Source organism: Pygoscelis adeliae, unplaced genomic scaffold, assembly GCF_000699105.1.
Source record: "Pygoscelis adeliae isolate BGI_AS28 unplaced genomic scaffold, ASM69910v1 Scaffold429, whole genome shotgun sequence".
Lineage (NCBI taxonomy): Eukaryota > Metazoa > Chordata > Aves > Sphenisciformes > Spheniscidae > Pygoscelis > Pygoscelis adeliae.
The window spans coordinates 1001202-1012601 of NW_008825561.1; the positions used below are offsets into that span (position 1 = coordinate 1001202).

The 11400-nt window shown below is 43.1% G+C and overlaps 1 protein-coding gene across 1 annotated transcript; it reads right to left on the reverse strand.

The window, feature by feature from the left end:
* Positions 1-4099: 4099 nt before the first annotated feature.
* Positions 4100-8345, reverse strand: LOC103923938 (alpha-1-antitrypsin-like). Its single transcript, XM_009332376.1, has 4 exons — positions 7691-8345; positions 6739-7009; positions 6031-6178; positions 4100-4309 (listed from the first exon to the last, which is right to left on the reverse strand). The coding sequence occupies exons 1-4, from the start codon at positions 8343-8345 to the stop codon at positions 4100-4102; spliced, it is 1284 nt and encodes a 427-aa protein (XP_009330651.1).
* Between the last annotated feature and the right edge of the window lie 3055 nt (positions 8346-11400).

Consider the following 11400-nt stretch of genomic DNA (forward strand, 5'->3'; position numbering starts at 1 on the left):
CCCTATTGCTGCTCATAAACCTTAATTTTGCTGGATGCCGGGTCAGACTGTTTGGAAATACAAAACATGACCACTGCTCGGACAGTCTCCATCCCCACTTGCAGCTGACTGTAGGCAGTGCCAGCTTAGGCTCCCTGTGACTCCGGCAACAGCATTGCTGTCTCTGAGCACTTCAGTAATGCCTGTTTTCTCAGACAGGGCCTTGACACCAAAAGTGTGTCAGAGATAGGTGACTAATGAAGGCACAGAGAGACCTGTCTGTTAAAATATATACAAAATGGAGGTAAAACATTGTAAAGCTAATGCAGTCTAGTTTTATCCCTCATTGTGCTTACAGATCCTTTGCATGCCCAATACTCCTGTATGGTAAGGGGATATGCTACTGTTTCGGTTGACAAGGGAAATCATCAGGGATCAAAATCCATATCCTTGTTTTTCAGCTAATTACCTGCAAGTACTGTGCTGGTGGAGAACGAGGTGAGGCTAGTTATCCCCTGATAACACAGGGGCACAGCACATCGGCAGTCCATTCCATGTGCTGGCTCCAAGTTTTCTCTCCCTTGGGTCAGTATGCCTTAAGTGTGAGGAGCATCAGGATGTTGAAGTGTGGCCAAGGGTTCCTTGTCCTCTTCAGAGAGATTTTACTCTCCCACCCCTCTTCTTTCCATGTTGCTCCCAAAAAGGTGAAGGCTCTGCAGTTTGCTGGTGTTATCTTAGCCTGGGGTGATATATTTTCCTCTTGGTAGAATTTCAGTTTCAGCCAGAGCTGATTCAGGGCATCTACAGCTGGGCCACTGCGTTGCCTTTGGTTTTATGGCAGGCTTTCTGAACATCTGTAAAGTTTTCACTTTTTCTGTTAAATTGTCATGTTCTTGCTATACTCCCTCTAGTTCTACCATGGAGCTAAAATTCCTGAGCAAATCAGCTCAACACTCCTGCTCTCTTCCAACTCCTTAAGCCCCTTTCCAAAACCCGTATAAATCTTCAACAAAGTCTTTGAACTTAACTGCTTATTTGAGAAATCCCTGGCCTGCCTTTTAAAACTTTTTTGAGTGGTTGCTCTTATTTGCAATTGTAGGGAAGTTACAAAAGCATTGCTGGGAACTATCCTCTCAGCTGAAATAATTTTTCCACCCTCAAATAACTGCTTTTAACCCATAGGGCACCAAGTGGACTTGTGCTATTTTCCATAAGAAAATCTCACAGCTCTGATAAGAAGAGAATCAAGAATTTTTACAAAGGTTTTTATGTCAGATATTTAGTATTTACAACTAAACAAAAATACTGAGATTGTTCCTTGTTTTTGTTTTCCAGAAGTGGGCAGAGGAGGAGGGAAGAAATGAGGTAATACGAACAGTTTCCTATTTACTCTCATTCTTGCCTTCCCTCTAACGTGTCCCAAATAGTGCACAATTAACTGCTCACCTAAACCTCACCACTCCCAAAGCAGGGGAGCAATGACTGTGCAGCTGTATTAGTAGCTGCGGATAAAGAGACTTGTAGTTTGGCAGCCCTGTGCAGAGCTGAAATCCTTGGCTTGGCTCCAGCAGCAGAGGTTTGCCCCTTCAAGCACTGCTGAAACAATTGATTTCATTTTCCTGAGAGAGAAAATGAGTTAGACAGGTATAGCTGACTAAGATTTTCCATAGAGCATTTTTCAAGCGTTGCTGGTTTTCTTTCTTTAAAATCTGGAGACAAAGGGATGATTATAGAGAAAATATTTTGCATTAAGCAAATCTTTAGGTCTGTGTGAATAGGTTACTAGAGGTTGGGGTTTTTTTGCCCGTAGGTCTGTGAAAAGGTCTGTGCTTGCCCACATGCAAGGCCCTATTATCTCTCACTGCAAATACGCACACTCCGGTTTTCTCCCATCTGTACGACCTCTCAGGGCTTTCCCAAGCCAAGCCACAATGGCAGAAGCATTTAACATTTCTGACCCAGCCTAGCCAGAAGCCAAAACCCTCCAGCCCTCTCAAGTAAAGTTTTGGTTCCTGCGCCTCCTCAGGTGGAAAGCAGAGCTGAGACTGGAAACATTGGGAGGAGGTGGTGTCGTTTAGCTCACGCTGCATTTGTGAAGTGTGTGGAGGCCTACCTGTTCCTGATGCTGAGATGACACTGCTTCACAGGATCCTAGTGGCATCTCCTGACAGTTCATTAGTGCCATCAAAGTGTTCTACCCATCCATTAAACACTGCTACCCTTAGTGAACTTCATGTTATCTTTTAAACTCAGGATTGCATTTCTGTGTATCGGGTGTCCACACCCAGGTGCTGGCAGCCGGGGGCTGCAGGGCGGCCTCTGTGAGGAGAAGCCGGGCTGCCCGATGCCAGACACAGCCGGTTCCAGCTGGTTCCAACAGACACACCACAGGACACAGCTAAGCCCCTCAGCCAAGATGGTGGCCCTCTGGGAAAGCGTATTTAAGAAACGGTAAAAACTGCACAGCAGCTGTGAGAGGGAGGAGTAAAGAAATGTGAGAGAAGCTGCCCTGCAGCCCCGCAGGTCAGTGAAGAAGGTGGGGAGGATGTGGTCCAGGCACAGGAGTAGAAATTCCCCTGCAGCTCCTGGAGAAGACCATGGTGGTGCAGGTTGTCCCCCTGCAGCCCATGCAGGACCGTGGTGGAGCAGATGTCCACACTGCAGCCTCTGGAGGATCCCACACTGGAGCAAATGGATGTGCCCTGAAGGAAACTGCAGCCTGCGGAGAGCCCATGTGGGAGCAGGCTCCTGGCGAAATCTGTGACCCATGGGGGACCCACACTGGGGCAGTCTGTTCCTGATACACTGTACCCCATAGGAAAGACCCATGCTGGAGCAGTTTGTGAAGGACTGTCTCCTGTGGGAGGGACACCACGCTGGAGCAGGGGAAGAGCATGAGGAGGAATGAGTGGCAGAGACAGAGCATTATGAACTGACCGCAATCCCCATTCCCCATTCCCCATTCCCCTGTGCTGGTCAGGGGGAGAAGGTAGAAGAGTTAGGAGCAAAATTGAGCCTGGGAAGAAGGGAGGGGTGTGGGGAAGGTGTTTTTAATTATGTCTTTGTTTCTTACTAGCCTACTGTATTTTTAATTGGCAATAAATTATATTAATCTGCCACAGTGCAGGTCTCCACATCGTGCTGCTGGTAACACCGGCTTCTGCCTGCTGAATGCTCAGGAAGATGTCTGAGTCATCTTGCTGCACCCCAAACATCAGCTCAATGGGAAGGGATCTCTTGGAGGCACTCATCAGTTTGAGCTTGCAGAAGCGGGTGGAGGGCAGCATGATTAGCTGGCATTTGGACAACAGAGGCATGACCTCCCAGGCTGCTGACACCGGTTGCTGGAACCAGAGGGTGGTTTTTGCCACATCCAGTTCTCCTAGGGAGCCCAGGCATTACTGTACATGCACAAGACCATTAAGGATGACCATTTGTGCAATGATGTGCAGCTTTAGCTGACATGGAAACTAAATTCTTGCCCTGCCAGAAAAGTTGGGCCCCTTACTCCGGAGCAACTAATGAGGAACGGAGATGGGAGCAAGGGGTTGGGAGCTGGTAGGAGGCAGTTGTCAAGCTGGAAGGAAAAGGGTTATTCTTTACCCAGGAGCATCCATCGTCTAGGACAAGAAAGGTTTCACAGGTCTATGTTTCTGTTTCCCTTCTTGGCCACTGAGCCCTGGAAGGACTTCAAAGATGAAGGAGACTTCTCTTGGGATTCACAGTGGAACGAGAGGGAGGGAAAAGATGGTTGCTCAGCTGAAGGGCTTCTAAGCTGAGGACTTGACATGCAGGACATGGGAGACATAGGGAGATTCTCAGCCAGGAGTAGGAAGGTTTATCTGCATGCAAGGGACGTGACACCAGTGATGAGGGAAAGGTTTGTCTGTTGAAGATCCCACGTCTGCCTATTTGGCCTGGGACATTTTATAAACATGGCCCACTCCTGCTTGTTCCCAACTGTCTGTTTGTAAGTGAAGAATAACTTAATGTAATATTTATTTATTTATTTATTTATTTATTTGTTAATTAGGGATCAATTCTAGTCCCTTTTTGCAAAGAAGTCCCTGGGATGTGCACAAGCTCTCTTCTCTGCACTGGGGAGTACGAGTGCTCCAGTCTAGTCTTCCTTGGCAGCTGGGTTCACAATTTTCCCCATGAAGAGGATGCCGTAGGTGGTTTTGTCAACAATCATCATCAGGAAGGGTCTGTTGAATCTGATGTGAAGAGGAGGAGGAAACTGTGCAGACAATGCTACCACTTCTATCACAGTCACTGCAGCAGCTTCTGTGCCGTTCTCACTAACATCTACCATGGCCTTGTGAATTGCCTTCAAGGGAAGCAAAGATTAAAATCAAGGTACAGAAGAGTGAGAAGCAACTGGGGACAAACTTGCTGGCTTTAACACTGTGAGAAGGTAGGTTTTAAAAGAAAACAGAGAATGAATGTAGAACTGGTGTGAGAAAGATACTCATGTCCAGCCTTTCCAAGACAAGCAAAGTTTGCTCTGAGTTCAGAGAGAGCTTTCTTAAACACTTTGGCAGAGTCAAATTTGGCTGCTTGCAGAGACTGAGCAGCATAGAGAAAATTTATTGTTCTGTTGTTTCTCAGAGTAAGATTTTGTCCTTAATATTTAACACAGAAGAAGAAGGTTTTCATTTTGCATCAATTTCTGTGTATGCAAAAAAATTCTTTCTGCAAAGACACAACAGTGACAAACTTTATAGGGTGTCTTTCTGTAATACAACCCACTGATATGACTTGATTTTACAGGGATTTCTATAGTAGGTAGAGCAAATTCATATTTCTAAATTCACGTGATCTTATTTCATTGTCTTTGGTCAACCCTCCACATTTTTTCTTCATTGTCCATAACACATCTGAAAATTCCTCTCATGAGGTCCTGCTACCCTTCCTCTATTCACTTGTCCTATATCTGTAATCCAGGTGTTTACACATGTAATAATTTAGTGTGAGGAATCACAAAATCATTAAATAATATAGGTTGGAAGGACCTCTAGAGGTCATCCAATGCAACCAACCACCCTACACTGAGTCAACTCTGACACTAGATAAGGTTGCTCAGGGTCTCATTCAGTCAGGATTTGAGTATTTCCAAGGATGGAAATTTCATAGCCTCTCTAAGTAACCCTTCTGAGGTTTTGATCACCCTCATGTTGAATTTTTTTTCATAATATCTGATGAGAATTTCCCATTTTCTATCTTGTGTGCATTGTCTCTTGCCCTATCACTGTGCACCTGCAAGAAGAGCCTGGGTCCATCTTCTCTTCACCCTCCTAATAGGTATCTGTAGACAGCACTAAGAGCCTCCCTTCACCTTCCCTTGTCCTGGCTGTACAACTCCAGGTCTCCCAGCCTCTCATACATCCTGTGCTCCAGCTACACAGCCATCCTGCTCACCCTCCACTGGACTCGCTCTGCTCCAGTATGTCCACATCTCCCTTGCACTGGGCAGCCCCAAACTGGATGCAGTACTCCAGAGGTGGTCTCACAAGTGCAGAATAGAAGGGAAGGATCATTTCCCTCATGACATAAGGCATATATTCCCTGACACGCTAGGGAAATCACTTTACTTGTCTGTGTGCCACTTTCTTGTTCGTGAAAGGGGGCTATCCCAGTCCCACAAGTCTGTTGTCTGTATAAATTCTGAGGTGCTCAGATAATGCAGTAATGAAAGGTGTATGCATAGGATAAGAATGGCAGTTCCCAAACTTATGTCATAACCATGACTCTTGTCATGCATTAATTATTTTACACCAGCTTTTTGTAAAATTATTCCTGTTGTGCTTTCCAGATCTGTTTTCTTCTTCAGAGACTTTCAAGTGAATTTGCAGGATCGCTATGCTGTAAACAATTTAATATTAAACTGTAGGAACAACAGCCATTTAATCCCTAACCTTCCTTCCTTTACTACCATCACTGAGCCATGACTACACTTCAGAAGTGGGATCAGCCTATTTGCGAAGATAAAACCCACATGTAAGTGAGGCAGACAAATCTCTCGATTACCATCTCTGTTTGCACACTTACTTCGGAAACCTTCAGAAGAGTTTTTTCTGCCACTCCAGAGAGATCAGCCTCGTCACTGAACACCTCTGTCACACCCATTTTCTCAAACAGGCTCTTAACATCATAGGAGCCGGAGATGGAGAATTTTGGAAGGTCCAGGTAGATTTTTCTTTTCGAAAATAAACAAAAACGTGAGTTTATTATTGCAAGATCCTTCAATGCAATAGCTGTTGCAGGTATACACCCATCCCAAATACCCATGGAGCTAAGGCTTGGCTTTCTAAGACAGTGATAAATCCCATGTTAGAGAAGCAGAAGTTGAGGTACCTGTCCCACCAGCCACAGTCTGATCAGTGGTGCAGGGACACAGTGCTGGTTTATGAAAGTGACTGGCTGGAAAGTATCATCCAGACTGGAGAAAAAGAAATTGTATTTTCTTTTGAACTGGATTCTTCCTACTCAGGGCAGGCTCCTGAGGGCAATATACTCATGTGCAGGATCCTCACAGCTGGTAGCACTCCCACTGCTGTGACTGGTGGAGCTGAGTATGATAGGGTTCCCCTTAGGTACGAAATTGCCTAATACCTTGTCTGATTTAAAGAAACTATGCAATGCTTGTTCCTCAGAGCTGTGCTTAGCAACTCATTATGGCATCCTAAACTTTACTTTGCCTGGATGAGTAGTTATGGCCTTTTTGATATTTAAACAAAGCAGCAGTTAAAAGGTTACCTTTTTTCAAGCGATTCCATCCAGTTAGACACTGTTTCTTTTAGCAGAGCATCCTCCACCTGCTTCATTGTCCCTTCATCAGGCAGAACAAACAACGCAGCAGCATTTCCTTTGTATGGGATTTCTACTACCCAGCAAGACAAATTCTCATCCCTATGGATATCAAAAGCGCTGTTTTGATGCATCATTTTGACCTTAACAGAATTCTTGGCATCCAACAAGAAGTCACTGTCTCTGGTGACCAAATTGTTGAAAGGTTTTTCCCAGTAGCCTTTTGACAAAACAATGAGTATACAATTGAATAAACTGAAAAAGAGACTAATAAAGGCATATCACATTAGCTGATGTTTAAAATACTGTATTTGAACTGTAAAGAAAACAACAACAAGCCTGTCTCAGTTTAAGGATGCTCATTCCCTGGCCATGAAAAGAAGCTTTATGTCATTTCAATGGTTCTAATAAAAACCACACAAGAAAAATATAGGCTGAGGGTTGCCATGGAAAAGACCTGAGCCTTTGCCTGCTAAGGCAATAGTAAAACTTCCACAGACTCCCACTATACAGGTTCCAGGCTTATTCCTTTAGAAGTGTCAGCTGTGTTTGACCATGTCCTGCACAGCCAAACACCTGTGCCTTTCAATAAACGATCATAAGTTCCCAAGCTAATCCCTTCTGAATATTTTCAGCTCTGAACCTGGCTTAAAACTGATATGACATTGATCAGTACTTCTACAGGTTCTTTTTTTTTTCTTTCTTTCTTTTTTTTACTCATATAAAAAATAATTCTTCTTACCTGCCTTTTAAATATTTCCTTATTTCATTTAAAAGTAGAAAGACATATTTTAAATTAGATGATAGAATAGGCTCACAGTGTGAAAAAATTACGTTTCTTAGATCTGGATAAGACTTCCAGAGCATATGTGTATAACTGCTACCCATGTTTGTCACTCACCTTTAAAGAAAATATAGTTAACCAGAACCATCACAGTGTCTGAATCAAGTTTCTTGAGTAAACCAACAACTTTCCCATGGGTTTTTTTTTCTATGTAGTTATTGATTTCCTTTGTAGCCTCTGGAGAATTCTGGAAATTACTAGAAATAGCTTCAGAATTATAAAAATTTGTGACATCATCCAAAAATTTTTGGAGCAGTTTCAGTCGATCGTCTATGAACAGGGCATTGCCTATACTCAACTGGACTTCTCGGTGAGGGTCGTTCAGCAGCTGGAGGACATACTGAAATCCCTCATGGATCTCCTGCTCCTCCATCTCTGTCAGGTTGAAGGCGAGACCTTTGTGCAGCTGACTGAGCGTGTTTGATCTGGCCCCCAGGGAGAGCATTGCAAAGGCAGTGGAGATGCTCAAAGGAGAGAAGAAAATGTTCTTGTTGCCCGCCTCCTCTCTGACCTGCTTGTAAAACCTAAATGCGAAGTTAGCATTGCTGGGGGCTATCTTGACATGAGGCAAGTTTTCACCTTCAGCCTGGGAATGGTCTTCTGGAGAATAAGGTATTTTTTGCTCCTGCTGTTCATCATTGAGGTTGGACCTATGTTGACCCTGGACTTGAAGTCCAAGAAGCAACAAACACAAATACAATGCAGACTTCATTTTCCTTCTGAACAGTTCTGTTAAGAAAGAATAGAGAAACATTTAGATCTAGAGAATTTTATCTTTCCTGCATAAAAATAGTTTTTGTATTCTAGATACTGATTTTCAGATGTCAACCTTTAGGATTACTACTCTGTTTAGAAATACTCTTCTACTTGGCCTCCTGGATAGGCTGTTTCTAGTCAGTTCTATCAGTTTCCGACCACTGAGCAAAGGAAGATAATAATGTGACATCGCCAGGAAAGAATCGATGTTGTGTAGGCTTTTGTGAGGTATTACTCCTGAAATAGTTCTTGCCTCTGACCAGCATGGCCTCATTGCACTCCTAAGAGCCTTTGGGTGCATGGCTGAGTTCACCTATTGGCCCCCATGTATTTGGTAAGTACTTTGGCAGAGGGACCGACTTCTGCTGATATGTTTCTGTAGTACCCATGGTCTTGTTATGACTTGGGTTTTCAAGCACTGCAGTGATACAGAGATAATGTCAGTTATAGCTGTGAATAAAATCCATCTAAATGCTCACCCCTTAAACTGTTTATATCCTTCTGCCTCTTGTGTAACAGCTCTGAGCTCAAGAACTATATTATTTTAAAGCATTACCTTAAATGTTTCAGCAAATTGAGGATAAATCGAGAAAGTTTATTGACTCTCTCTATTGCGCATAAACTATCCATAAGGTTGCAAGGCCAAGACTCAAGAGTTTAGGAAAAGCTATACTGGAATTTGCCTTGCTGTGTATGCACAATTTGATGACCTTTCCTCTTCCTTTAACTGACATAAGCAAATTCTACATAATCCCACAGTCTCTCTTCTGCCCTTTTCAGGGGAAGAACCATGAAATATACTGGAGAAAAATGTTCTCCACAGGGTGCCTCACCTAAATTATCTCAAATGACAGAAATTCAAAATCATGAAGTAGGCAATGGCCTTCAGGAAAACAGAGACAATCTGAATGTTGTTCATAGCAGCTGCATACTTATTCTGGAGCATGGGATTCTGCCCCAGGGTCTGCCTCAGGCTGTGTGTCTAATGCCAGGTTTAGGTCTTACATCAAACTTTTCATGGGGACTTGTTAATTCTGGGTTCCCCATTTTCTGGCTCCCCAGTATGAAACACTGGAGATATAAGCTGTGGAAGTGCTGAGTATAGAGGCTGTGCTTAGCTTGTCTAAAATGCTGGATAAAAACATCGACTCTGAAAGAAAAAGGCATTCTAAATGGAGGTAATTAATTTTTTTTCTGGTAAGTACTCTTCTCATAATTCCCCAAATCTGCTTTTGAGAGATACTAATTTCTCTTCCAGGCCACTTGGCTGCAAGTAGCCTGGTCTTTAAGCACATGAGGTACAGGGACGCTACTCTCATTAGCCCTGCATCATCCTGGAGTAGCCAGGACATTGAGATTGCAAATAAATTTACTCCTCTGGGAGCAGAGACAAGGTTTTGTTCTTCACCTTGGTATTGACTGTTGAATACTCATTTTGGACCTCATCTCCCAGTCATACTGCCACTATAGCTAGGAGCTGGATCACTGACCGAATCCTGCTTCCAACATTTAGAACATGCTTCCAGAAGCTAAAATAATTTCCAATTACTGTAAAAAATAAATTTATCTCAGAATTAAATATTGTGCAATAAATAGCAGAGATCACAGACGACATGAATTCAAAGACTTCTAAGACAGTATAATATGGTACTTACAGTTCTGGATCTCTCTTTCACAGAGCTTCTTCCCTATTCTTAATTTTGCTGGGTAGTATTAAATTAATGTCCACTGGTAAATATTAAACAGAGTAAATAAGATTTATTTGCAAAGCAAAGACTGAGTCAGCTTTTTTTTTCTGGACATCAAACATTATAAGTCTATTTTCCAGTCATACAGGCAGAATGATGCCAGCACCTAGGGCTCTGAGGGGAGAGAAAGAGCAGGGACCTTGCTACACTTGGGCTTGAACTAAACTGTGGGCAAAAGATCTTTGCAAAGAAGTCTGGGATAACCGTGGTAAAAGAGCTTTAGAAAACAGAATAGTAGAAGAACTGGCAACCTAAGATAGGGCCAAAGCAATGTCTGTTTATACAAAGGATGCTGTGTCCCACTGAACTCTCTGCATGGGATATCCTGGTGCAAGGATGCCATCTAATTGAGTACCCAAGGCAGCAGCAAGTTTGTTCAGGGATAGCTCAGTATCTCTCTATGTTGCCCTGCAGCGTACACTGCAGGTATGCCCTAACCGGCATTATTTGAAGGGCTTATAAAATTGTTAGATAAAGGATAGTTGGGGGCACTGGTTAGCTTTTTGAGATGCCTTTGATGAGTATTTTAGAAACTACTGAAGTGAAAAGCAAAGTATTAGCATGGCTTGAAAAATAGCCGAAATAAGAAAATAAATGGAAGAATGAAATGGGCAATCTTTACCATGGCAAAATGTTAGCTGGGGAGAAGAGAGTAGATCTTCTTAACCCCTTGCTACATACACATAGGATAGACATGATTTATATACATACTATATGTGACTTGCACTGGGATCCCTCTCAGAGGGAGCTGAGAGAAACAGGCACAATTTAGCTATTTAGAAGGTTATTTAAGGATGAGATGCATGGCACTCATCCTAATTAGCAATGACTAATTATTTCCATTGAATGTACATTATTTCACCCCAGGTAAATCTACAATTTATCTGCACATAGGAATCTACCCACCATAGTTATTGCTATGTAACTACTATCTCTTACAAGATAGAGGCAGAGTTGGTCAGAACGTATTTCTGCAGAGAGGGTTTTTTTTCATGATATGTGCAAGTATCCAGAAAGTTTATTGCAGTATTATGTAAAATGACCAAGGTTCAGCACGAGGAAGTATGCTGTTGCTTAACTCTAGCAAAGACAAGCTATTTTTCTCAAGTCTAGGCCTGCCTACATAGACAGCATGAATCTTTCAGCCCAGCCCTAATGCTTGGCTAACCATCTGAAGGATGCTACTGTCTTCAGGGAGGAACTGCTGGGAACAGCAGAGCTTCTGCAGTGATTCCTCTGTTTTCTCCCAGGACATGCAGCAGT